The sequence below is a fragment of the Lithobates pipiens genome, unplaced genomic scaffold (genome assembly GCF_037356315.1).
Source record: "Lithobates pipiens isolate NorthernLeopardFrog02 unplaced genomic scaffold, aLitPip1_a1.2 Scaffold_13, whole genome shotgun sequence".
Classification (NCBI taxonomy): domain Eukaryota; kingdom Metazoa; phylum Chordata; class Amphibia; order Anura; family Ranidae; genus Lithobates; species Lithobates pipiens.
In genome coordinates, this window is record NW_027507718.1 from 308059360 (window position 1) to 308086785 (window position 27426).

Sequence of the window (27426 nt, forward strand, 5' to 3'; positions counted from 1 at the left end):
TTATAGCACATGTTTGCAGGTTACATAGAAAAAAAATAAAGATGTGTCCATGAAGTTTTGCAAACAAAAACCCCACCCTGTATCCTTGGAGCCCTAAACCTGCAGTTGTGTTCGTTGTGGACGCTTCAGTTCTACAACCTCTTTTTTGTAAACTAGTGCCCAAAACTGAAAAGCACATTTTTGTAGATCTTTTTATATCAAGCTATACTACAGTCTAGAACAGTGTTTCTCAACCAGAGTGTTCTGTGAGAAGTCCCCAATTTAACATTATGGCGGATGTATATCCACCCAATGTTTTTTCCATTGTTCCCAGTGTGCACGGACAGTGAGTACTGTCACCGCGCATTGATACCTAATGCCTTCTCTGTAGTTGGCTCAGAGAACACAGAAGGCGGGGTCAAGAGGAATGCAGTGAGTCTGAGCGGGAGTTCTGAAATTGCAGAGCATGGGCCTGAGAATGCAGACTGTGAAGGCAGGGAGGCGTGAAGGGAACTGAGATTGTGCTCCTACCTCCATGGTTTGCAGAGTGGGAGCCTGATAAAAGACAGAGGAGGTGGGGAGCACAGAGAGGGAGCCTTGACAAGAGCCGAGAATGGAGGCTGGAAACACCAGATCAGAAGGTGAGATCCTGTCTGTACGGTGGCAGTGCTGCACACCGTGGAGGGGGAGCAGAGAAAAGGAGCATATGGCTGGATTGGAATGTGAGGGGGGGGGGAGAACAGGAGGTGACATCCTATGTGTATGTGCAGGGAACAGGAGCACACAGTTAGTGGCACAGTGGTGTAGTGGTTAACACTCTTGCCTAGCAGTAAAAAGGGTTGCTGGTTCGAATCCCAACCACGAAACTACCTGCCTGGAGTTTACATGTGCTCCTTGTGCCTGCATGGGTTTCCTCTGGGTACTACGGTTTCTTCCCACACTCCAAAGACATGCTGGTAGGTTAATTGGCTTCTGTCCAAAATTGGCCCTTGTATATGGGTGTGAGTTGGGGACCTTGGATTGTGGGCTCCTTTAGGGTAGTGCGATGTATGTGTGGAGCGTTGAATAAAAAAATTGACGCCGTTATATGGGTACCTTAAATAATAATAATAAATGAGCATCTTAATGAGACACAATGTACAGGGATGTAGACACTCAGTGAGGTTGAACTGGATGGACTGGTGTCTTTATTCAGCCTTACTAACTATGTAACAGTTAGATCAGCCCTATATGTAGCAGGAGGTGAGATTATAATAGCTTTATGTTATGCCATAATTGTACATAATGCTATTATAATCGCACCTCCTGCTACATTCAGGCTGATCTTATCTGCTCCCCCTTCTGCAGTCTGCATTCAGCCACTACCATACACAGGATCTCACCTCCTGCAACAATCGACCATGTGCTCCCACTGTCGGCACTCCACCTGGCACCACCCTCACAGGTTCAGAGGAGCTGGAACTGTAGAGGATGCAACAGGTATCAATGCGCATTGACTGTGCATTGAAAACAACATTGGTATCGTGCATTTTTTCTGTGCAGAAATATGCAACGTATATGCATTTTTCTGCAGAGAAAGATACTCAAATGACACCAACTTTGTGGTGTGAACAGCACGTAGAAATCAATGGTTTTCTTTGTCTTTGCAGAGATCTATGTTAGGAAAATGCATGTCTCCTGATTTGGACAAGACCAAAGTATTCTATGCAGGTCAAATCTGCACAATTTTCCATCAATCCCATTAATTATGCATGTATGTTGTGAACAAGGCCCAACTGCTCCGGTAGTCTGCTGTCTTATTTATGGATCACAATATTTGGGAGTTTTGTTCAAGTTCAGCAAGACCTCGTTCATAGCATATGTGAATAAAACGGATGAAAAATATGTGTAGATTTGACTTGCACAGAAAATGTTGGGCTTGTTCTAATGTAGGTCTCTGCAAGGACATAAATAAAACAATTGATTTCTATGTTCCATGTTCACACTATAATGTTGGTGTCGGGTGAGTTCTAATATTTAAAGCTATTTCTACAATAATTGTGGTTATATCTACAGCTCGCTAATCAAATCCAATGTTCCGCGAGCTGTAGATCTGCAATTATTTTTTTAGGGGTTCTCTGAGATCTCCAATGTTTCGCCAAGGGTTCCTCCACAGTAAAAAGGTTGAGAAACACTGGTCTAGAATATTTAGTTAAATCCTATATTTTTTCAGAAAGATAAATCAATCTCTCATTCAACTATGTACATTGTGAAGGGTTTTCAAAAACTGTAAAACTTACGTTTGCCAAATTCTCTATCATAGCTAATGACCTAGAACTTTCTATCGGGCTGATTTTTTTTTTTTTTCATTACTAAGAGGTTGGTTTTGATTTTCCTTTAAAGCCAACAAACTCCAGTGTTGTGTTATGAAGTACTCCACCACCCAGCATCACTTGAGGTATACAAGTATGCCACCAAAGGTGAAAACTAATGAAATGTATGGGGTGCCATATTCCTTTCCACAGGCTGCCTGTTTTTATCCTCTCTGCAGACTCCTGGGAGAGGAACTCGGATCAATTACAGAAGCGAAGGATGATGATCATTCTGAGAAATTTTGACTGTAAAGTTAAAATGATTGACGTTGTTGAAATACAGAGACATTTTTTTCTGAGATCGTGTTAAAGTACCACTATAGTGACATATCTTGAATTCTGAAAATTGTTTAGAGGGGTGTTTATTGCAAATGCTGTTTGTTCCTATGGCAAGCCATTGATGGATCAAATTTTTTTCCATCCACCAGGGGTGGAAGGAGAGACAATTGCTTTGTTTCCCCCATCAATACAGTAGGTGTTGATGGAGGAATGCTTCCTGCAGCGCTATCGTATTCTGTCAGCGGGGGGGGGAAGCCTTCCCGGCCCGCAGAATACGATGATTACTGCCAGCAGCTATAGCCACTGGCAGTATTTGCATGTCAAAAATCCGACGGGCTGGTTGTACCGAAGTTGATCGATGGATCAACTTGAGTAAATCAACCTGCCCATACGTGGATCAAAATTCATCCGGTCTGCTGAACCGGCCAAATTTGCATCCATATATGGCCGGCTTAAGGTTTAGATCTTCCACTGACCGTGTTAAATTGACTCTAATGGAAAGAATAAAAAAAAAAACTGTAGTTACCTGCTCTGTGCAACATCTTTGCACAGAGCAGCCCGATTCTCTTCTTTTTTGGTCCCCCATCGGCAGTCCTGACTCCTATCCCCTGCTGAGGTACCCCCAATCGCAAGCCTCTTGCTGTGGGGCACTGGAACAGACTCGCTTCTGAGCTGTGCTCTGTGTCCATTTCCCCACAGAGCATGGCTCCCCCCCACTCTCTCCTTACTGTCTGTGATTGATAGTAGCTGCTGTGTGAGCCAATGATTATGGAGAGGTTCGAGAGAGCGGTTGCTCTCATGCACAATGCTGAATCAGCTACACCCAGATTTTTTTTTTTACCTTAATGCAAAGAATGCCTTTTAGAGCCACTTAAGTTTCTCCCAACTCCTGCTACTGTTGGTTTTGCTGGATGATTTGGTCTGCATGTAAATGTACTGAAAAATATAAATAAGGCTTGGAAAAAAGGAATCCACATACTAAATACTGTCATTACTTAAACTAACCTCATGTCGTCATCATCCGAATACAATACAGTACCAAATTTGTCAAAAAGGTGCAGTTGCACTTGAAATAATCAGACTGTTGTTTTTGTAGACCCCAAGAAAGAGAAAAACCCGACACAGTTCAAATCCACCTGTGGAAAGTCATGTTGGATGGGTAATGGATGTCAGGGAGCACAGACCACGGACTTCATCAGTGAGGTAAAATGTTACAGCGCATTTCTACCATTTCACTCATTATTATTTATTATTTTTTCTAAGCCATTGGCCTTATGTATCCATGCTTAACAGCCCAAAACCATAAACATTGCTGTGACCAACAAGCCTGGGTAATTGTGTTGGGCATTTTGATAAATGCGGGCAGTCACACTGCTGCTTAGGGTAGGACAAACATGTTGACGTTGTGGTCTGGATGAATCAAGCTGAGGCTGCTTTTACCTGCTAACCACTCGGGCCGGGTGCTGCTTAGACCCACACAGAGGACCACAGTTGGAAGACTTAGGTGATCTTGCTTTGCTCCTAATATGCTGCTATGATAGTGCTGTTTGGACCCTGGAGTTTAAGCTTACATCCACATCTCTGTTTTTGACCATGTATGAGTAAGACCCCTTTCACACCAGGGCGTTTTGCAGGCTCTATAGCATTAGAAATAGCGTCTGCAATCTGCCCTAAAAAAAGCTTTCACACTACAGCGGTGCGCTGGCAGGACGTCAGGGAAAAGTCCTGCCAGCAGCTTCTTTGGAGCAGTGAAGGAGCGGTGTGTTTACCGCTCCTCCACCGCTGCTCCCCATTGAAATCAATGGGGCAGCGCTGTAATACCGGCGGCAAGACGCCGCTATTGCGGCGTATTGCTGGCGGTTTTAACCCTTTCTCGGCTGCTAGCGGGGCGATTTTACCCCCTGCTAGCTGCAAATCCGGCGGTAAAACGCTGCTAAAAATAGCAGCGTTTTACCGCCCATAATATAGGCGGTGTGGTCTGAAAGGGGCCTTAGAGGAGCTCCAGGCTCCTTCTGATTTTTTTTTTTTTTTTTGTCAGCAGCTTCAAATACTGTAGCTGCTGATTTTTGTTTAATATTAGGACACTTGCATGGCCAGGAATCCAGCGGTGTCAAAACCAGAGCAGGGGGCACCAGATGAAGAGCAAGAAGGGATTGGAGTGCCAGCAGGGGGACCTAGAAGAAGCAGATTGGGTCTGCTCTGTGAAAAACCATTGCACAGAGCAGGTAAGTGAAGACATGTTTGTTATTTTTCTAACAAAAAAAGTGAACCTATAGTATCGAAGGGTCACATAACCATTGTGATGCGTACCGATCACTCACATTGTGTTACTTCTTGTTTGCAGCAGTTCTAATGCTTCTCCTTCAGAAGGCACCCCACTTGTCGGAAGCTATGGGTGCACCCCTCATTCTCTACCCAAGTTTCAACATCCGTCTCATGAACTGTTGAAGGAGAATGGATTTACACAGCAAGTGTACCACAAATATCGGAGGCGGTGCCTAAATGGTAAATGTGTTTTCTAACCTTGAATAGAGAGATTTTCTGGGCTTCGAGGTAGGACAGAAGGGATATAATAATTATGTCCTTATGCAACCCCTACCAAATATATGATCACCAGAGCAGAGGGGATAACTTATGGAAATTCCAGAAAATGTGCAGCTTGTGTGAAGGATCAATTCTTGCCTACTTTGAGCAGCATTAAAACATTTTTTGCTTGAGTTCTATGCTCCAGTTTGCACAGGTCAACCGTATGTGTCATGTAATGTAGACTTCCTTCCTTTGGGGATGCTGATGTTAGCTGGTTTATCTGGGTGACAGCTTAAAAACAGTAGTCCTTTTGTGTTACTACAGCAAGATGTGTCACAAGTATGACTCCCTTATCATGTGCCTGGAAAAAACTGAAGCCCTTAACAATGGAAGTTATTTGTGCTAAGCACATGTGGAAAGCATGAGGAAGCATTATCGGATTGTGGTGTATTTACTGATTACATAGCTTGCAGTGTTACAGTTATAAATTGGTGTGCTGGCTATATTTTTGGGGGTTTTAATTGCTATAGGGATTTTAGTGTTATTGCATATTCAAAATTGAATATTTTATTTTGTTTGCTACAAAGCATTACTGTAGTTCACACTGTAATTGCAGTGATTTCAAACTATAGCTGAAAACATGTACAATTAGAACATGTTTTGCCATAATGTGCTAGAAATTTGAGTTTATGCAAGATGGGGCACTTGTAGTGTCATTAAAGAGGAGATCCTGCCCAAAAAAAAAGTAATGTAAACATCAGCAGCTACAAATACTGCAGCTGCTGACTTTTAATATTAGGGCACTTGCCTATCCAGGGAGCCTGAGATGTTGGCACCCCAGCCAATCTTCGGATTGACTCCTGGGTGCCACTGTCGCCATTCCCGGTGAGGGAACCAGGTAGTGATACCTTTCAGCTTCACTGCTGGTTCCCTACTGCGCTCTGTGCTTCCCAATTGAAGGGGGGAGTAGGAGGGGGGGGGCGAATTTCCAGGAAATTCGAGCCGTGGCCCAACTCCCGGAAGTGGGGAAGGAGGCCTGTCATAAATGGGTCCCCGTTCATCCCTCCCCCCTAAAAGGTGCCAATGTGACACCCAAGTGGGGGAGGGGGGGATGGGGAGCAAATAAGTGGAAGTTCTACTTTTGGGTGGAACTCCACTTTAATATGGACAACTAGTTTAGTGTAGTTACTGTTGAACAAATGTCTTTTTTTTTTTTTAAAGAGTAAGTAAACCCTGATGGGTTTACTTCTTCTTTGTCTCCCTGCAAAGGTAAAGCATAATGGGCTACTATGCATTATGTGTCACCTGACACAGAAGCCAGCGATGTCACCGCTGTTCCCTGTAGTACGGAGCGTCCATCTTCTTCCGGGTATCACTGCTCCGGCCACTCACAGCGCCAGAGCAGCGATGACGTCACTCCCGCGCATGCACACGGGAGCCGCCACTAACGGCATATTGCCACTAGCAGCGGCCTGCTGCTAACGGTGATAGTGCGCCTGAGCGCCGCTGTGCGCCATAGACAGCTGTGCCTGTCTTTTAGTAAATACCTCCTAAACCGTGTAGGTTTAGGAGATATTTCTTGGACGTACAAGTAAGCCTTAATCTAGGCTTACCTGTAGGTCAAAGTGGTTTGTAAGGGTTTAAAACCACTTTAAGGATGGCTAATTCATTCCACTTCAGCTAGTCAGCAGAGCACTGCAACCTAAATTGCCTTTAGCATTACTCCTGTTTCGTCTTGCTGGAGGCTGCCATATTGCTGAAGCCCAGAGCTCTGGGACGACAGTAAATTATAAAGCGGAACTAAAACCATCAATTTAATGGTTTCAAAAAACAATTACATTCCTAGAATGCTGGGAATTTTAATGTCACATTTTCTTGGGTCCTCAACCAAACTGCCAAACCATCAAATGTCTGGTTTCATAACTGATCATAAGTGCAGCACCATGGCAGTTGCAGATCTAACAGAAGTAGCTTTTTTGGCTGTAAAGGATAGGATGGTTTAATTCTGCTTTAGAGCCCTTTCATACTGCCAGCGTTTTTCAGGCGATACAGAACTAAAAATAGCACCTGCATAGCGCCTGAAAAAAGCGACTCCTATCACTCCAGTGTGAAAGCCCGAGGGCTTTCACACTGGAGCAGTGCGCTGGCAGGGTGTCACGAAAAGTCCTGCTAGCAGCTTCTTTGGAGCAGTGAACTCACCGCTGCTCCCCATTGAAATCAATAGGGCAGTGCTGCGATACCACCGGCAAAGCGCCACTCTGGTGGTGTTTTGCGGGTGGATTTAACCTCTTTTCGGCCGCTAGCAGGGGGTTAAAACATCCCCGATAGTGGCGAATAGCGCTGCTAAAACTACGCAAAAAATATCGCCGCTTTACCGCCGACTCCCCCTGTGGCTCGGCGTGAAAGGGCTGTTAAAGCTGTTAGTAGATCGGCCTCTACAAACACAGTAGTGCTAAAAAATAGAGAGCAACTAAGCATGTGCAGCAACTAAGCATATGTACCCAGCTTTACTAAGGAAGCAATGGAATATGGGTTTGTTTGGCATAAAAGGGTAAAGCCTGTGCTTGTAGCAATGTGGGAGATACAAATGCTTACCTCCTTCTATAAATGCTTGTAACTAGGCTGTCTCAGTCTTTTCTCCCTACTAAGTATCTTTTAACAAAACAAAGCTGCTGCAGGTATAAAGTACTGTCACATAAAAGTTCCTGCACCAAGAGTGCCCCCTTCCCCCCCAAACCTAGCTGTTGGGGCTGAATCCTGAGCCTTTCTGATAGGCAAGGACTCGACACTTGGCACCACCTCCCACCCCACATATTCCTATTGGTTCATTGCTGCAATGGTCAACTTCACTGGCCAATAAGAATGTGCAGGAGGAAGGAAAAGGTGGACACCCTTATGGCACCATCAGGAAATGCTGAAGCTTTGTAAGCTAGTGATCTGCCCATGACCAGAGAAAGCTTTGGAGAATTCTACAAGTGTGTCCAGGGGCCTGCTCTTTATATCTGAAGCAAATTTGTTCTAGGTTTTCCATGACAAGCATACAGCCAGTGAAGTTTTAGTGAAGTAAGAGCTCCTAACTTACATACTTGTACCAGGTCTGTCACTGTAAAAATCCAAAGGCTGTTGGTTCCGCATGGCAGATAAGGAAATGACATTAAGCAATAGCCATCCCTGTATTTTTCTCATTACAGGTATTTACTGCATACAGGAACTAATAACTATCCTACCATGTAATCTGCTAGCTAGATTAGCTAGCAGAGGATGAGGATTTCTACCCATGCATACGCACGTTTACACAAAGTGTTTACTGAACGTTTTACTCAATCTTTCTGTCATCAAGATTCCGAGTATAAACCTAATGTAATTACATCCGAGTGTAAGAGGCCTTTTCTGTCAGTTCTACTACAGAGTAGTAGAGGGGGGAATTTATGACCTCGTATAGTAAATCTGTCTGACTGCGTCTGTTTAGCACTACCCTGCTGTTTGATAGGATTGATTAAATGTACCTTGAATCTTTTTTTGTTTTGTTTTTTCCTTTGTTTTTAGAGAGAAAAAAATTGGGAATCGGTCAGTCCCCAGAGATGAACACTTTGTTCCGCTTCTGGTCCTTTTTCCTCAGAGATCACTTTAACAAGAAAATGTATGAGGAGTTTAGGCAGATCGCTGTTGAAGATGCCAAAGAAAACTACAGGTAACCTAAAGGAATCATCTAACTTGTATTCTTCTGAAAAAAATGATCAGCTGAAAAAATATTAGATCAGCCAAATCTCACTTCTAGAAACAGGATTTTTTTTTTAACCGGAATCTTATGGTTTGCTAATATTTTGTCTGCATTTAAATAGTGCTAAGGTAAAATACTAGGAAAAAACACAAGCGGTTTTCAGTGTAGAAATGGAGTTGCCAGGCTTAACCTGTGTAGTGTATATTGTTGTTGTTTTTTTTTAAGGATTCTGACACGCAAATCAGATGGGCTTGGACATGAATACACTGACCAGCCCTGATTTTCCCAGTAGTATGTGCTAGTGGGTCCAGGGCCGTCTTTAAGGCAGGGAAAAAGGGGCAGCCGCCCTGGGCCCTGTCCTTGTTGTGGGGCCCAAAACAGCTGTCTCATACTTGCCAACTATCCAGGTTTAAATTCCCTTGGCCCTTGAAGTTTTAGTCCCTTTCTGTGTCCCAATATCTCAGTGTGAAGTGCTGGTCCTAATGCTGCCCAGCTCTGCCCTGTTGATGTGTACAGATGACTCACCTGTCAAGAAAATGTTTGCCCAGGGCCCAATCAATATTAAAGATGGCCCTGAGTGGGTCAGTCTATTTTCTTTGGATATGTTTTTGGAAAGTATAATGGTGACATGCAGAACTTCCCCAGCCACTTGGTTGTTATTTTCCAAAGGAGGGGTAGAGCATTGTTCTGCTTTTATGCAACTACCTCCCTACAAAGCCTGTGCCAGGAGAAGGATTCTCATATAGAAGAAAAGCCTTCACTCTTATGAACAGCTTTAAAACGATCTACTACATGTTCCTTTCTTACCAGCTGCTTACATTTTAAAGCACAACTCCAGAAAAGTATTTCATTTAATTTTGCAGTGTAAAAACAGAGAAGTATGGCCAAAACTTGTTTGGTCATACTTCTATGTTGGGTCACATGAGTGCACTTTTATATTCCTATATTATATGACAAAGATTAAGCCAAAAGCAGACCTAAAGCCCTCTGTCAGCTGACATCACAGACCCGCTCTAGGCTCTGGATGGGTCTCAACATTATTGATGGGATCCACCCAGATGCCTGATTGACAGCTGGCTCACATCTCGGTGTGCAGCCAAGAGCTAAAGCCAACTGCGCTCACCACTGCTCCAGTGAGTACTGGAGGGGCAGTGCAGTAAGCAGTGACAGTCGCTGCTTTCTGCTTCAAGAGGCATGAGAACCAAGCAATCAGCAGTCCAGTGATCGCTCATTTCTCAGGCTGACAGGGGACCGCTGCAGCATAACACCAATGCTGCAGTATAGCTTTGAGTGTATATGTTTTTTTTTTTTTTTTGGAACCCAAATTTCTTTTATGTATACTATTCTTTGCCAGTGATACAGAAGAGCTGCAAAATATATGGTGCAACACAAATATACGTATACAAACATTAGGTCTAAATGACAAGTTGTTAAATGTAAAATGTAATCTCCATCATTGTGGAGTCTCCAAGTGTGTTTTTTAAATATGCAAGTCTGTGTGACAGTTAAACACCCTACCTTATTTACCAGCATACACTAAAAACTTTTTTTTCCTTTTTTGTTTGGACTTGCTGGCTTTGCAGCCTAATACTCACCACTCATGGTACAACCTGATTGTACATTCCCCTTGAGCCCTGGTTCACACTGATGCGATGCGGTAAATGCACAAGATTTACTGTGTTTTCCCGCATCGAACTGGAAAGCTATTGCACGGTGTCCATGTGATCTGCTGCTGGTGTTGATGTTAGAATAATGACACCCCGAAACAGATCGCAAAACGCAGTGCAATTGCCAGAATCGCATGGGTGTGAACACTCATGCAATGCAATTCGGGTGCAGGAGAAAAGGGTCCTGCAACGTTTGGGTGCGGATGCAATGTATGGCTCACATTGCATCACACAGACATCGCATGTGATATTCACAGGAATGGGGTGCGATTGCTGTGCAAATCACATGGTGTTCCGCACACACCAGTGTGAACCTAGGCTTAAATATAAAGTACTGTGCAAAAGTTTTAGGCAGATGTAAATGAATGTATTTTAATGTTTTTTTTTTCATCACTTCACGAAATGCAAAGTGAGCGAAGAGAAGAAAAATCTAAATCAAATCAATATTTGGTGTAACCACCCTTTGGCTTTTAACCAGCTTTAATTCTTACACTTGCACACTTTGTAGACTTGCACAAAATCAAGGATTTTGTAGGATTGACTAACAAGTTATATCAAGCAGTTGCTAATGATTATTTCATATGTAGGTTGAAACATAATTGACTAAAACAGAAACAGCTTTGTAGGAGGCTTAAAACTGTGAGGCCCCTTTCACACTGGGGCTTTCACACTGGAGCGGTGCGCTAGCAGGACAGTGAAAAAAGTCCTGCTAGCCGCATCTTTGGAGCGGTGTACTCACCGCTCCTACCCATTGAAATCAATGGGACAGCGTGGCTATACTGCCGGCAAAGCGCCGCTGCAGCGGCACTTTGCGGGCGGTTTTGACCCTTTTGGCCGCTAGCGGGGGTCAAAACCGCCCTGCTAGCGCCCGCAAACCACCGCTGAAATGTCGGTAAAGTGCCGCTAAAAATAGCGGTGCTTTACCGCCGACGGCCTCACCGCCCCAGTGTGAAAGGGGCCTGAGGAACAGGCAAACTTTGCTACCAAAGTGAGGAAATGGAAGACCATTTCATGTCACAGGTCGTACACCAAGGGGCAAGACTGAGCACAGCAACAAGACACAAGGCAGTTATACAGCATCAGCAAGGTCTCTCCCAGGCAAAGATTTCAAAGCAGACTTGGGTTTCAAGATGTGCCGTTAATCTTTTGAAAAAGCACAAAAAAACAGCCAACATTGTGGTCAGCCAAGCAAACTTAATGCAGCAGATGAAAGACACGTCATGCTTACTTCCCTTCGACATCAGAAGATGTCGTCCAGCAGTGCCATCGGCGCAGAACTGGCAGAAACCAATGGGACCCAGGTACACCCATCTACTGTCCAGAGATGTCTGACCAGAAGTGGTCATGGAAGAATTTTGGTCAAAAAGCCAAACCTCTGTCTTGTATACAAGGCTAAGCAACTCAACTGTGCATAAAAACATAGGAACTGAGAGGCAGAAAAATGGGTGCAGGTGATCTGGACTAGTGAGTCAAAATGTTAAATATTTCGCTGTAGCAGGAGACCGTTTGCTCGCGAAGGGCTGGAAAGCGGTACAATAATGTCTGCAGGGAAAAGTGAAAACATGGTGGAGGCTCCTTGCAAGTTTGGGGCTGCATTTCTGCAAATGGAATTGGAGATTTGGTCAGGATACAAGCAGATACTTATCCAACAAGCAAAGGGTGGTCACGCCAAATATTTCTCTTCTGTTGATTTACTTAACTTTCTATTTCTGAAAACATTCTTAATTGACAGCATTTTCTCACACCGCATAAAACTTTTGCACAGCAGTGTACCAACAACTATGTATTACAAGGACCTGCCTAATATTTGATGCATTTTAATTAGACAGATTATTAGGTAGGTGATTGAAGAGACAGGTTTTGTGCGCTGCACTACTAGGTGTACTATACTACATTATATCTGTACCTTTTGACCATTTTATTTTACACCTTTTTTTTGTCATGCAGGTATGGCCTGGAGTGCCTTTTCAGGTTCTACAGTTATGGACTGGAAAGGAAATTTAGGCCAGACATATTTAAGGATTTTCAAGAAGAAACTCTGAAAGATTATGAAACTGGTAATAATCTTTACTTGTACCATAGTAAAGAGTTTTATTTGGTCCTGCCGTTTTCTGAACTTTATTTGTCACAATCAGGTCAACTGTATGGACTGGAGAAGTTTTGGGCTTTTCTTAAATATACCCAATGCAAAAACCTGTCTGTAGATCCCACACTGCAGAACCACCTGAGCAAGTTCAAGAGACTGGAAGACTTCAGAGTTGATGTAAGTCATTAACTAAAAGCTGACCCAGTCCTAGCAAGTAGATGGAATTGGTAACAACTGTAACCTAGCAATGCATAATGCATTTGGAAAATTTGGTTTAACCACTTGCTGACCACACTATAACAGTTTTGCTGCTACAGGGTGGCAGCTGTGTGCCGGATCACGTGTATATATACCTGATTCCGGACTACAGAATATACACGTTGGTCTAAATTTATGAAGACATTTTTTATTATGAAAAGCTTTATAGCCGAAAGTAAATATTTCTTTTTTTTTTTCAAAATTCTTGGGCTTTTATTTATTTTTATTTTTTTGTGCAAAATCTTTTATTTGAGTACAGTGTTGCTTGACTGCACAATTGTCAATTAAATTAATGCCATACCGTATTGCAAAAAAGTGGCCTGGTCATGAAGAGGGGTAAATCTTCTGGAGGGCAAGTGATTAAACCATGGTCTACAACCTCAATTCCAAAAGTTGAGACACTGGGGTTGATTTACTAAAGGCAAATCTACTTTGCACTACAAATGCAGTCGCTGTAGATCTGAGGGGGAAATGCAGGGAAAATAAACAGCATTTTTGCTTGTACATGATTGGAGGATAAAATCAGCAGAGCTTCCCCTCATTTCAGATCTTCCCCTCAGATCGACAGCGACTGTACTTCCAAGTGCACTTGGATTGCACTTGTCGTGCAAAGTGGAGTTGCCTTTAGTAAATCAACCCCATTATGTAAATCCACGTAAATACAGAATGCAATTATTTGCAAATCTCCTAAACCCATATTTTAATCACAATAGAAAAAAGAAAAATCAAATGTTTAAACTCAGAAAATGTACCATTTTAAGAAAAAAAAAAAATTGTGAAATTGATGGCAGCAACACGTCTCAAAAATGGTATAGGGCAACAAAAGCTGCCAAAGTAACTGGTACTAACAAAGAAGAGCATATGACGACTAATTTAGTAAATCGGAACTGGGACAGTAAAGTGATTGGGTTTAAAAAAGGGCATCTTGGAGAGAAAGAATGTCTCAGAAATAACGATGGGCAAAGGTTTACCAAATTTTGAAAAGCTGCATCTAAAAATTGTTGAGATATATATATATATATATATATATATATATATATATATATATATATATCATCTACAGTACATAATGTCAAAAGATTCTGAGAATCTGGAGAAATCTGTGTGTGCAAGGGACAAGGCTGAAACGCAATATTGGATGCATGATCTTCAGGCCCCCAGACTGCACTGAATTAACAACAGGCATGATTCTGTGATGGATATCACTGCATGGACTCAGGAATACTTCCAAAAATCCCTGTCTTTGAACATGGTTTGCCGTGCCATCCAAAAATATAAGTTAAAGTTCTATCTTTCTAATAAGAAGCCGTATCTGAGCATGAGCCAGAAACGTCATCTTCATCTTCTTTGGGCTAAAATTCATTTAAAATGGTCTGTTGCATTAGTGCGTATGGAATGAGCAACTTGCACATCCGGAAAGGCACCATCAGTGCTGAAAGACACTATATCCAGGTTTTAGAGCAGTATATGATCCCAATTATTTTACAGGGAAGGCCTTGCATATTTCAGCAGGACAATGCTAAACCACATACTGCATCTATGGCAACAGCATGGCTTCGTAGTAGGAGTTAGGTTGTTTAACTGGCCTGACTGCATTCCAGATCTTTCACCAATTGAAAATATTTGGCACATCTTGAAATAAGAAATATGACCAAGAAAACCCAGAACTGTTGAGCAGTTTACAGACATCTACAGAGTGTTGTTAAAAGATACTGCACTGTGGTAAACTTGACAACTTTTTTGAGACCCGTTGCTTCTCAAAATGGCACATTATTTCTGTTTAAACATTCTGATGAGTTTTCTATTTTCTATTGTGAATAAAATATGGGTTTGAGATTTGCAAATCATTGCATTCTGTTTTTATGTACATTTTACAGAGTTCCAACTTTTTTGGAATTGGTGTTGTTCAAGTGCATCATGAGTCTGACAAGTCCAGAATGAAGTCATAAACTTCTGAGATCTTTTGCAGTTTGAGTTAACAGTTTTGATCAAGACCACATGAAAGATCTCAAAACGCTGCTGCTTTAGTCTTAAAGAGGAAGTAAACCCTGATGGGATTACTTCCTCTTTGATTCCCTGCAAAGGTAAAGCATAATGGACTACTATGCATCGCATAGTAGTCCATTATGTGTCACTTACCTGACACAGGAGCCAGCGAAGTCACCGCTGTCCCCTGTAGTCCAGAGCCTCCATCTTCTTGGTGGGTCTTGCTGCTCTGGCGTGGTCATTCGTCAGAGCCGCGATGACGTCACTCCCGCGCATGCACACGGGAGCCACCACTCGCGGCATATCGCCATTTAAATGTGACGCGCTTAATGCACCTGCGCGCCGCTGTCTACATCGTATGCGCCATAGACAGCGATGCCTGTCTTTCAGCAAATATCTCCCAAACCGTGTAGGTTCAGGAGATATTTCTTGAACGTACAGGTAAACCTTAATCTAGGCTTACCTGTAGGTCAAAGTTGGTTGTAAGGGTTTACAACCACTTTAAGCCCCATACACACTATCAGGTTTTCTGCTGATTTTTTATTTTTTTTCCTTCAGATTTACCAAAGCCATGTAGTGCAAGGGTTTGCCTAATTGCATACAAATTAAAACTCCAAAGGTTTTTACCTCATATTATATGGTTTTGGTAAATCATAGATACTGCTGCCCTATAGGCACACTGCTACAACTTTTGCATTGTCCATGGCAATGTTCCGTTACTATTTCACCTTTCTACGTTGTGATTGCCTACCAGTTGACCATATTGTAGAACAGCACAATAGTTGCTTCACGGCATTGTAACTTTAAAAACCTTTGTGATAAAAATGCATTTTAAACAAAAATATACACTTAAAGTGGTTGTAAAGGTCTCTGCATTAAGGTAAAAAAAAAAACATGTTTAATAGTGACTCTTCCCCGCAGCCCCTCCCTAAAAACGTCCCTGAACCCAATCTCAATCCAGCGTTAATTGCGTCTGCAGCAGCTCTTCTCCCCTCTCCTCGACAGGTTTGGCTGACAGCTGTGGGATTTATTGGCTCCTGCTGCTGTCAGTCAATACCTGTGAGCACAGAGCGAGGGTCGGGGCCAAGCTGTGTGTCTGAATGTCTGAACAGCCCAGCTCGGGATCGAGCCTACACAAGTGCCAGAAGGGAGCAGAGCAGAAAGGCTGTCGGGGACCCCAAAAGAGGAGGATCCAGGCTGCTCTGTGCAAAACCATTGCACAGAACAGGCAAGCATGACATGTTTATTATTTAAAAAAAAATTAAGCTTTACAATCACTTTAATGATATATTAATGATTACAGAGCTGCACACATTTACGCCTTTGATATGTCCCTGGAGTTAAGCTTTGTATACTGATTTTTATAAATGCAAATGCTTTGGTTTACAACAGAGGACTTTTTGGTTCCACTTTATCCCTCACTAGTGCAGATGAAGAATAGTTGTTGGTGGGCTATTTCAATGGGATTTCCAAATATTATGGTTGTGCAAAATGAATAACGCTGCTTCTGGAATAAAATAAATCATTTTAAGTCTATGTGTTAGCACCGCATTCACAGTTTTCTCCAGCACAGTGTCACCTAGATTTTTCTGTTGTTTTACATCATGGGGCCACAAACATCACATTACACAGACAGCAGGGAAAGCCTGTTGCTATTTCCGTAAACTTAACAGTGGGTTATTCATTACCTTTCTGTTAACTTGTTCTGTTCTTCCTGCCCATGCATAAGTTCCACAAACAGCAGACATAGTTATATAGTTACATAGCAATTGAGGTTTAAAAAAGACACAAGTCCATTAAGTCCAACCTATGTATGTGATTATATGTCAGTATTACATTGTATATCCGTGTATGTTGCAGTCGTTCAGGTGCTTATCTAATAGTTTCTTGAAACTATGAATGCCCCTCGCTGAGACCACCACCTGTGGGAATTCCACATCCTTGCCACACTTACAGTAAGGACCCTCTATGTAGTTTAAGGTTAAACCTCTTTTCTTCTAATTTTAATGAGTGGCCACTTGTCTTATTAAACTCCCTTTTGCGAAAAAGTTTTATCCCTATTGTGGGGTCACCAGTATGGTATTTGTATATTGAAATCATATCTCCTCTCAACCATCTGGACAGAACTGGACAGTGTATTCCAGGTGCGGCCGGACCAGAGTCTTGTAGAGCGGGAGAATTATTGTTTTATCTCTGGAGTTAATGCATGCCAATATTCTGTTTGCTTTGTTAGCAGCAGGTATGGCATTGCATGCCATTGCTGAGCCTATCATCTACTAGGACCCCCAGGTCCTTTTCCATCCTAGATTCCCCCAGAGGTTCTCCCCCCAGTGTATAGATTGCATTCCTATTTTTGCCACCCAAATGCATTATTTTACATTTTTCTACATTGAACCTCGTTTGCCATGTAGCTGCCCATCCCATTAATTTCAGGTTCTGTGGTAAAAAAAAAGTAGGTCTGACAGTGCTGCTTTTTGTCGTTGAATACACACCACCCACCCACACGCCTCCTTATTGACCACACATAGTGTTAATCGTAACCGTATACCAGTAACATCATTGGAGTAGCAGGGCCTCAGTCACAGTTGTGACCCCAGTTCCAAGCCTACCCTGATTGTGGATATCCTTTAAAACTGCATGTGGTAATGCTATTTTCTAACCTGCAGTGACTTTTTTTCTATTTCTGTTGACTGCATATTCCCCTTATGCCCTCAGCCTCCAATAGCAGAGGAATCGGGACGCCGCAGACATGCATCTAATTCAGGACATGAGGATTCTGGACGTCGAAGACACCGCTCAGGCTCCTCCAAGGCCAGTCGTACCACTAAATATTCAACTGGCAGTCATTCTCAAGGCTCCTCTTAACCTGTGCTCCCAGGAAGCTTTTACCATCCAGGACAGCAATGTCATCTTCAGTAATCATGGATACTTGAGAAATGGACTCAGGGTATTATGGCCAAACCAGCAGATTGGTCGGCAGTATTAGAAACAGCAGATGGAACTTTAATACATTATGTGATTTATGTGGACGCTGTGACGTTTAAAAAGGAGTTGAGGTATTGTTTGCTGGGAGAAGAGGAAGGTACTTTGTAGTGTTCACAATGTGCATTCCTAGTTAATATGCAATTATTGGAATGCCTTATTTTCAACTATTGCTGAGATACCATTTTTAAACAAGCCATAAAAGTGCTTTGTTCAACTGGCCTAGTTACAAACTTGTGTAGAATTGTAAAAAAGAAAAAAAAGCACAAAAAAAATATTTTATGCATAGCAATGATAGATTTATTTTAACCAGTAATTCTAGGTGATGCAGGAGTTTGCTTTGTATGGATGTTTCACGTCTTCTAGGAACCTTTGTCGCAGAACTAAATTTTATTTATTTTTTTGTGTTAGTATGACATTTATGAATACATTGAAAAGGAAAATCTCATATTTTCAGTATACAATTTGTACCTACTAGCTCTACCGTATTATATATTTTTTAAACTTTGCTAGTTCTTGAGATCAAATTTTTTACAGAATGTGATGTTCCTGCAAGAATTAATATTATTTAGGGATAAAACATCGAGCAGATGTTAAGTGTTAGTTCTTGGCAGCAAATTTCAGGAAAATTTACTGTTTATATATAATTTCTTTCCTTTCGGAAAACCATGTCTTATATTCTATAACATTTCAACAGACAGAGCTATGATGTTTGTTTTAACCCATCAAAGCATTTAATAAGCTTGTTTCTTTGGTACAGTTCTTGGTGCTATTAAACTTTTAAATGTTTTGGTATGTCCAATAGGAAATCTTAATTTCATGCTTAAATTCTAGACTTTGCCAGAGGTCTTGGCTACAGGGAATCTCCTTTTGACTGCTAGGAATTCAGTAACAGCAGCTAAGTGCAGAGCATAGTTGATACTTATGGTTGCAGCATTGTGATATGCTACTCCTTCCATTAGTATTGTAGGCCATTGCTTAATTGGTGGTGGTGGTAAGTTACAGGCCATTTCAATTTAGGTGGCTTAGTGTCTGCTGAGCTAAACCTACTAAAGAATTCCCTGTGAATATAAAAATTGCTTGAACCCTGTACTGTAGACACTGTAGCATCTGTGTCTTGTGGGCCATGACCATCACAAAAGATGTTAACCGTGCTTTGAGAACCTCTTTCACATGGGGTGGATTCCACTTGGTGTCCGCCTGCCCAGAGGGGAATCTGTCCACTGATCCCCACTGAGCAGGCAGGTGGCTGTTCCATGTGCTCTCTGCTTATGCAACACAGACATAGCCCGCTCTCCTGCATGGGCGGTTAAATGTAAATGGACTACCTGTCTCCTCACACTTGACTGCCATCCAATCAGATTCACGAGATAGATGGGAAAACGGATTCCCATCAGCCTGTTTTTTGCAGATCGGATCAAATCAAATGTTGGTGGGTGACAGCATAACATTATCTTTCACAATATAAAAAAAAATTGGGCTAAGTTTACTGTTTTATTTTTTTTATTTAAAAAAGTGTATTTTTTCCAAAAAATTTGCACTTGTAAGACCGCTGTCCAAATACGGTGTGACATAAATTATTGCAACAACTGCCATTTTATTCTCTAGGGTGTCTGAAAAAAAATATATAATGTTTGGGGGTTCTAAGTAATTTTCTAGTAAAAAAATGATTTTAGCTTGTAAATAACAAATTTGAAAAATAGGCCTGTTAAGTGGTTAAACAAGGCTTTGGTGCTACTAAAACGCACAGAATTTTCTTAATGTAGCTCAATTGGCAGAGCAGGAGCTGGTTATAGGTCACTAAGGCACTGAATGATGCATAGTGGGTAGGTAAATGTCTGTTCTCCCCCCTACCTTGGAAGTACAAGGGTTTTAGCAGTGGAATTGTTCATATAGCAGGATTGATCACGCATTTTATTTTGCAAATTTTATTTTGGATATTGATTACCGATTTTACAGTTTTTTTTTTATATATATATCTATATATATATATATATATATATATATATATATATAATTCTTTACTTTCCCAAGCCATCAAAATGATAAAGAATAGTTTAGCAAAATAATTGAAGTTTGCTTGCATGTATCCATGTATCTTGACTTGAGCATACAGCAGGGGTGGCCAACCTTTTGAAGAGCGAGGGTCACTTAAGCGACTTGGTAATCCACCACGGGCCACAAAGAGCGCAGCAGACGGATGACAGGTCCGTGTCCACTCTGCATATGTAAAGCAGACTCAGATACAGCCTGCTCTGCTCTATGGGCCCTCCGATCGGATCTGCCCAGACGGAAGGGGACGGATCCACTTATTTTTATTTTTTATTTTAGCGGTTCGGATTGGAGGTAGTCAGTTTACATCTGCCGCTCCATAGAGGAGAATGGATGATCTGATTGGGTTGGACCGATTGTGTGAAAGGGGCCTAAGGCTGCTTTCACACTGATGCTCTGCGGTTTACCCACACCATGGGCTCAGAGCAGGGCACCTGTGGCTTTCCTGCGGGTTAGCTGCACTTTGCCATAGACTTCTATTATAGCCTGCAAGTGTGATGCACTTTTTGAAAGCTCACCAAACCCGTAACTATTAGAAGTTTATGGCTCAGTGCAGGTAACCTGCAGGTGCACTGCGCTCCACCTGTGGATCAGTTTGAAAACAGCCCACCGACCACTGCAGAACAGATATGTCCATATGTACACTGTGATTTTAGTAATAAACGTACTTTTAAAACAGTCTTCCATTCAGTTATCGCCGGCTGTTGCTGTAACAGACAGAGTGCATTTGGTATCTCCTTGCCTGTGACAGGAGCACTATACAGGCTTATGTGGCCCTGCTCTACAGCCATTTGCTTCCTCCACCGCCGGTTTCATTCACAACACTGAATGCTCTGGAATGGGTGGGTCGGCAATCCACAATCTGGGCTTGCCAACCTGCCATTCCAGAGCAGGAGGTCGCAGGGCCACTGGTTGGGCACCCCTGGCATACAGCTTGCAGGAGCCTCTGTGTGACTTTAGTGAAAGTAGATCGGTGATAATTGCCTCCCTCCCTTCACTTTCAACTGCTTCCTTTTCTCATAAGTCATGGGGGGTCACATGCTACAGGCAGGAAAAATGACACCGAGGTCCCAGTAATTTCTCTACCATACCCTCTAGGTAAGTAAGGTGGTGGCATAGTCATTTCGGGCTACCTGTGTGTTTTTTTTATTTTTATTGTATATCTAGTGATTCCTTTGGTTTAGACTGGGGAGTACATGTGTTCTTTAGAGCAGCAGATCAGACAAAATAATAAATAATTTCACCCATGTGTTAGGTACGCGCTGGTCCCAAAAGTTACTCTAAGCACCTCTCCAATACCTGCCTCTCCATTTACAGACAAAACCTAGTTTTTTGTGGGTTTTCTTACTATTTGCATTTCTTTCTTTTTGTAGCTCTCAGGTCCTCCGCACTGCTTTGTGGGAAGGCGGGGACATTTCATATGTTCATTTATAACCAAAACTATTAGGATTTAACTGACTGAGTGAAGGCAAGAATTGGAATGGCAAAAAATGGGAAGCTAGGGATATGCTTATGTATCCGAAGCTGTACAAAGTGTAGAGCTGGTATTTAAAATTTTCTTTTTTATCTTGTGTAAATACTGTATACACGGGTTTGACTTTAAATGTGTGGCTTTTTTCTTTCACCTGTTGATCTGGCCTGTAAGTGTGTTATTTTTCAACTTCTTTTTACAGCTGACCAGAAAAAGTGGCAGTTAAAGCACTGAAACAAACCATTTACCACTGGCTGCGGTGCTTACAACTGTCAACTTCTGTTAATTTATGTAAAACCTTTAACCCAAGAGATAAAAAAGCTGTTCCTGTAAGGCCCAGTTCACAGTGCGGCAAATCACGTGCCATTCGCACAAGAATGCAATTCTGCAGCAGTGCGATTTTAGCTATTCATTTTCTATAGCTCAAATCGCACAGTCTATCTAAAGTCCATCTAACAATACCCTCCCCTAAGATTGACAATGCTGCTGTTCAAGCAGCACTGGTGCAAGGATTTTTGACACCTTAGGACAGTGATGGCAAACCTCGGCACCCCAGATGTTTTGAAACTACATTTCTTATGATGCTCATGCACTCTGCAGTGTAGTTGAGCATCATGGGAAATGTAGTTCCAAAACATCACTGCCCTAGGTTAAACCTCATTTTGCTGCCCCCATTGGCTCCACTCCTGACTCCACCCCATTTTCCCATGTGACAGAAGGTGCCACTATACAAGAAGCATCGTCTCTGCTTCCTCTAGCACTGGCCCCAGTGCTGTACTGCACCTCTAATTACACTACCTGTCGGACTGAGTTACATGCTGCAGCCTGCAGAGCATGCGGACGTGTAGGGAAACCAGTGGTTGGCCACCTTTAGGCAGCAGTGCACCCTAGGCGACTGCCTAGTTTGCCTAGTGGTAGCACTGGCCCTGTGTCCAAGGGTGTCTGTTGTTCCTCCATGTGGAGTGGAGCCACCCTAAGACAGGAAGTGCTACTAACCAGATCACCAGGCAAAAAATAATGGGGGGGGGGGGAGCTTAAAAACGAGCACCAAGGTAGCCTGGTAGGCTGTAATAATATTACATTTTTGTTTTTGGGTTTATTGCTGCTTTCATTTTTTTTTTTTCAGTTGACATTTTAGGCCCCTCTGACATTTAAACAGATCTAACAATTTGCATCAACATTTGACAGATGTTTTGATGTTAAATGTTGATGCAAATTGTTAAAAAATAAAAATGTAATATTATTTGACATTTAGCATTTGACAGCGAACAGCTGCAGGAAGAGGGCATACAGTATATATTTTAATATTCAGTGGTGAAAATTAGCATTGACAGGTCACATTTTGTAGACTGGCAGAAAATAGAAACCTAGTAATTTGGTTGTGTAAAGACATGTACCAACCTATTCACCTATGATCCAGGGACAACCACAGAAAACATGCACGGTTACTAGTATAGGGGTCTGTTCAGGTCTAGAAAACATCCAGCTTCTGTAGTTGAAATCTAATAATGCTGTCTTTATTGGGACAGTCTACTTCCAGCTTGGTTCATGCTTTTTAGAATTGGCAAATTTGAACTCAAACTGCAGTAATACATAGTAATTAAGTATTATCCACCTGCTTACAGTAAACTGAGATCTGATTGGTTATCTACGTTTTGCACTACGATTTTATTGAATAACTTTTGTTTGTTGAGAAATAATAATTTTTGTTGGCTGAAACAATCTGCAGACTTCATTTCTTACAGCAGTTGAGTATCTGGATTTTTGGTAATCTTAATGCAATTGTTGGGGAATAATTCAGTCTGTATTCATTTTATGGAGGGGAGCTAAATGTAACACTTTTACAATTATTTTAATTAAAAGGTTTCATTAGCATGTTAGTTCTTGCCTTCTCACAAAAATGATGCAAGTGTAATTTATTTCTATTTACCTGTAAAATATCTAACAAAACTGGGGTGTTTTTTGCTTTGCAACAATACATGTAGACATGTGAAATTGTGGAATTTTTTATTTTATAAAAATTAAAAAAAAATATATATATTTTTATGTAAGATGCTTTCTGTGTGGTTTTCTTTTGCACAGTGATGTTAGAGACAAATGCATGCCGACCTTGGCCACAAGCCACCAGGATCAATGAGTGTTGCTTGAGTTGACACAGTGCCAATGGTGAATGTAGACGTGTACACTGTAGCACCCAGCTCTTTACACACTTTCTTTTCTCACATTCTGTAGGAAAAAAAAACTGAAAAAACGGCAAGATGAATATGGCTTGTTTGTAGGTCTTATTTAGACATTGCATAGTAAAATACTACAAGTTTGCTACATCTGATGCCAAATCTTTTTTAATACTCTCTATCCAATCAACAACGAAGATGCAAAATACTCCCTGCATTGCATCAAAACTTTTACCCCCCCCCCATGTAGTCATATCATTAACCCTCCACATACCTAATGTTACATTTCTTGCCTCCTTGTAACCTTGTCACAACTTCTTCCTTCCTGCAGCCATGTTTCAGTAAGTGGAAACTGACTATGCCACCTGTTTCCTGAAGCAGCCCTTGGAGTCTGGATGTGGTGACTTTGTGCTCTTTCAGCCACAATTCCACTTTTCTACCCCTTTTACCAGCCTGACAGGTGCTGCCACTCTCTTCCAACCTTATTAAGAATGCAAGCAACACATTTGATCTATTATTATTAATCTTTTTTGCTTGGAGCAGTAAGGAGGTGGGTGGTGACAGGATGTACATGCTGGCTGAATATGGGCCAGTTTCTGTTTAACCAGCCGATGGGGTGGAACATGTTTACATGTTTCAGTCCCTTTCCTCTTATCCCCCTGCCCCCAAACCCCCTGTGACAGGGGGCAGGGGATCCCTTCCCTCAACCTGCTGTCACTTCACATTACCTCTCTACACAGCCACGTCATTCATTTACAGATTCCTGTGAATGAATACATTACTACGTAAACATACCTTTTAATGGGCTATGGGGGGCACTGATGAGTGTTCCTGTAGTCGACACTGCATCACTTTGTGATCCACTGATCGCGAGTGCAATGCTTTGCAGGAAAAAATAAATGCAGTTTTTTCTGCAAAAATATCCTAGACCAATATTTGCCCCAAGAATGATTAAATTCACTTACTGTTGATTCACTACCTCAGCTGACTGACTTGCAACCTGTGCCCCATTAGATAATTTAAAATGACCCTGACATGATGGGTAAAATATGTTCAAACAGAACAAAACTTACACTGTTTAAAGGGGGAGAAAAATAGCAAATAAAGAAAAAATATATAGCGCATATAATTGCGACACAAGTCGTATTGTAATTGAATGTTATTAAAAACTACCTTTCCCTTTTCTCTTTCAATAGTTTTTATTGAGTTTTGAAAATACATCATGTATCATGTACAACAATCCAAGAACAATCACATGAGACAGTATAAGATAGTATCTAAACAGGATTCAGTAACCATGGCAGAACAAGACTAAACAGTATCTCGCACGGCCATTCTTGGAAAGACTGGTGTGGTGCATGGGAGACAAGGTGTATCTCCTTTAGGGAAACAGCCCCTAAGTAATGAGTATGCTTGGGAATCTAAAACCTTAGCAAAACATTAACAAAACAACCTACCGTATTTATCGGCGTATAACACGCACTTTTTCCCCCTTAAAATCGGGGGGAAAGTCGTGGGTGCGTGTTATACGCCAATCCCTACTGTCTGTGAGGCTAAAATACTGAGCGCCGCCGAAAAAGACAAAGCCGTCTGCTCGGCTCCGCTCGTAGTCACGCCTCCCTGCTGTTTCTGGAGTGAGCGCTGCCGAAAAAGACCGAGCCGACTCTACTGTGTATTCGGCTTGGCTCGGCTCGCAGTCCCGCCCAGTATGGGCGGGACTGCAAGCCGAGCCGAGTACACAGTAGAGTCAGCTCGGTCTTTTTCGGCAGTGCTCGCTGCAGGAACAGCAGGGAGACGGGACTATGAGCGGAGCCAAGCAGACGGCTCGGTCTTTATCGGCGCCGCTCGGTCTTTTTCGGCAGCGCTCGCTCGGTCTGTCTCGGCGGCGAGATATTTAAAAATTGGCAAGGCTGCAAACGGCGCTGGGCGAGCTGGAAATTACACTGGCAAGCTGCAAATGACACTGTGCAAGGCTGCAAACAGCGGTGGGCAAGCTGCAAATGACACTGATCATTCTGCAATTATGGACAAGGCTGCAGATGCACACTGATAAGGCTGCATTGACAGGCATTTAAATGTAAGTTTTTTTATCCCTTAAACTTCCCTCCTAAAACTTTTTTCCTTAAAATGCCCTCCTAAACTTGGGGTGCATGTTATACGCCGGTGCGTGTTATACCCCGATAAATACGGTATATTATACCATGACTGTAACTGGGCCCTTGAATCCTCAAAGAAATAGATTATTGAAGAGGGGGGGCCAATTCCTGTCTTAAACTACTTGTACTTGACATGAGAGGTAAACCATAAAAAGAGTATAAATTCACATCGAGATTTTCCCAGGTCAAGTAGTGACTAGACAGATGGATATGACCTCCTTTGCATAGCTAGGGGGAGGTTTGCTCACCTTAGTCTTGGTGTCTGTCACATCTAGGCCTCGGGGCCATTGGAACTCGGCCCTTTGGCAGCAGTGTGAAAGAAGGCCTGAGTGGGAGGCTAGAAAATATTGCCATAAACCCGGTGGTGTCTCCCACGGCAGCCCCCGAGATCACCACTCCACCCATATGGGCTCACACTGTGGAGTGGGATAGCTCAAGGGACTCCCACTAAGGAGACCCCCACCTGCTTCCCTCTGCTCCCCCAGGGGGCATTCAGAAATTGTGCCCCCGGGTGGGAGGCAGCGGGACATTCGCTGGTGCTCCCAGGCTTTCTTTGGTAAATCTTTCCAGCACCGGCTATTTCCAGTCAGTTCAACAAAGAATAAAGTAAGGCGAACTCTTGGGTGAAGAGTCTATCAAACCAGTACCATATTGTTAGAAATCCTGATCAATGATAGTAAGAAGAGAAAGGAAAAAGTGGGACTAGGAGAGGAGGGGGAAAGGTATGGAGGGTGGTGGGGATACAGGGATCAGGGTCATGGCTCCATCCTTGCAGACATTATGATTGTAAGTGCCCTGGGTAGAGTGGGACTTTGATGTACTGGGCCCATGATTCCCAGGTCATCTCAAATTCTTGGACGGTATTCCGCAGTTTTGCCACTGTTTGTTTCTGAACCATAATTCAGGAGATTTTGTACCTGGCAGACAGGAGGGATACCTTGGAGGTTTTCCAGGCCTTTGCTAGTGTGATCTTGGCTCCCAAGCACATGAAGAAAATTAGTTGTTGAGTGTGCTTAGGGGTGTGTTGTAATCTGCGGTTCAGCAGAATATACGAAGGGGCCTGAGGAACCGAATCCCCTGTGACCTTTCGCACTAGGTGCAAAAATCTGTTCCAAAAATTTCGTATTCGGGGGCATGTCCACCAGATATGGAGCATCGTGCCTATATGACTGCATCCTCTGAAACAGGGGGCGAAGTCTTTGGGAACATCTTGGAGAGTCTCGCAGGGACGTAGTACCATTTGGTTAGAATTTTAATGTTAGCTTCGATTAAGGAAATGTTAAGAATACCTTTAGATGATCTCCTGAAGACCTGGAACCATGTCTCCGGATCCAGCTGGATATCCAAGTCCCTTTCCCAAGAGTGGGCGTATGCCGGCTTGTCATTCCTATCTGCCAGGGACGAATAGATGAGGGAGATTCCTCCTTTGCGGAGACCCGAGTTTGTGCACCATTGCTCGTATATCGTTACCTTGTAAATGTTTGGTTTGTCTGGTTCGAGTGAATGACGGAAGTGTCTAATCTGTGTAAGTCTGAATTGTTCCGAAGCGGGCATTTCCAGTTTGGCAAGGCCGTGGCCTACTGAAATGGGACCGTTAGGTGAGAGGAAATGACCAATTCTGAAAAGGCCTTTGTTCAGTCACCAGTGAAATGCCTGGATGTTCATTCCTGGGGGAAAATCGGGGTTATGAAATAGGTGTGTGAGAGGTTTCAGTGGGGATATCAAGCGTTCATCTTTG

At 42.5% G+C, this 27426-nt stretch overlaps 1 protein-coding gene across 1 annotated transcript in view; it reads left to right on the top strand.

The window, feature by feature from the left end:
• The window catches only part of LARP1B (La ribonucleoprotein 1B), a 72703-nt gene extending 49294 nt beyond the window's left edge, over window positions 1–23409 (top strand). The window contains exons 14-19 of the mRNA XM_077476890.1: window positions 3706–3812; window positions 4954–5114; window positions 8682–8826; window positions 12471–12580; window positions 12659–12786; window positions 17569–23409. Of these exons, the coding sequence (XP_077333016.1) occupies window positions 3706–3812; window positions 4954–5114; window positions 8682–8826; window positions 12471–12580; window positions 12659–12786; window positions 17569–17718 (801 nt within the window). The 3' untranslated portion in view covers window positions 17719–23409. The remainder of the gene's footprint in view (window positions 1–3705; window positions 3813–4953; window positions 5115–8681; window positions 8827–12470; window positions 12581–12658; window positions 12787–17568) is intronic.
• Window positions 23410–27426: the final 4017 nt, after the last annotated feature.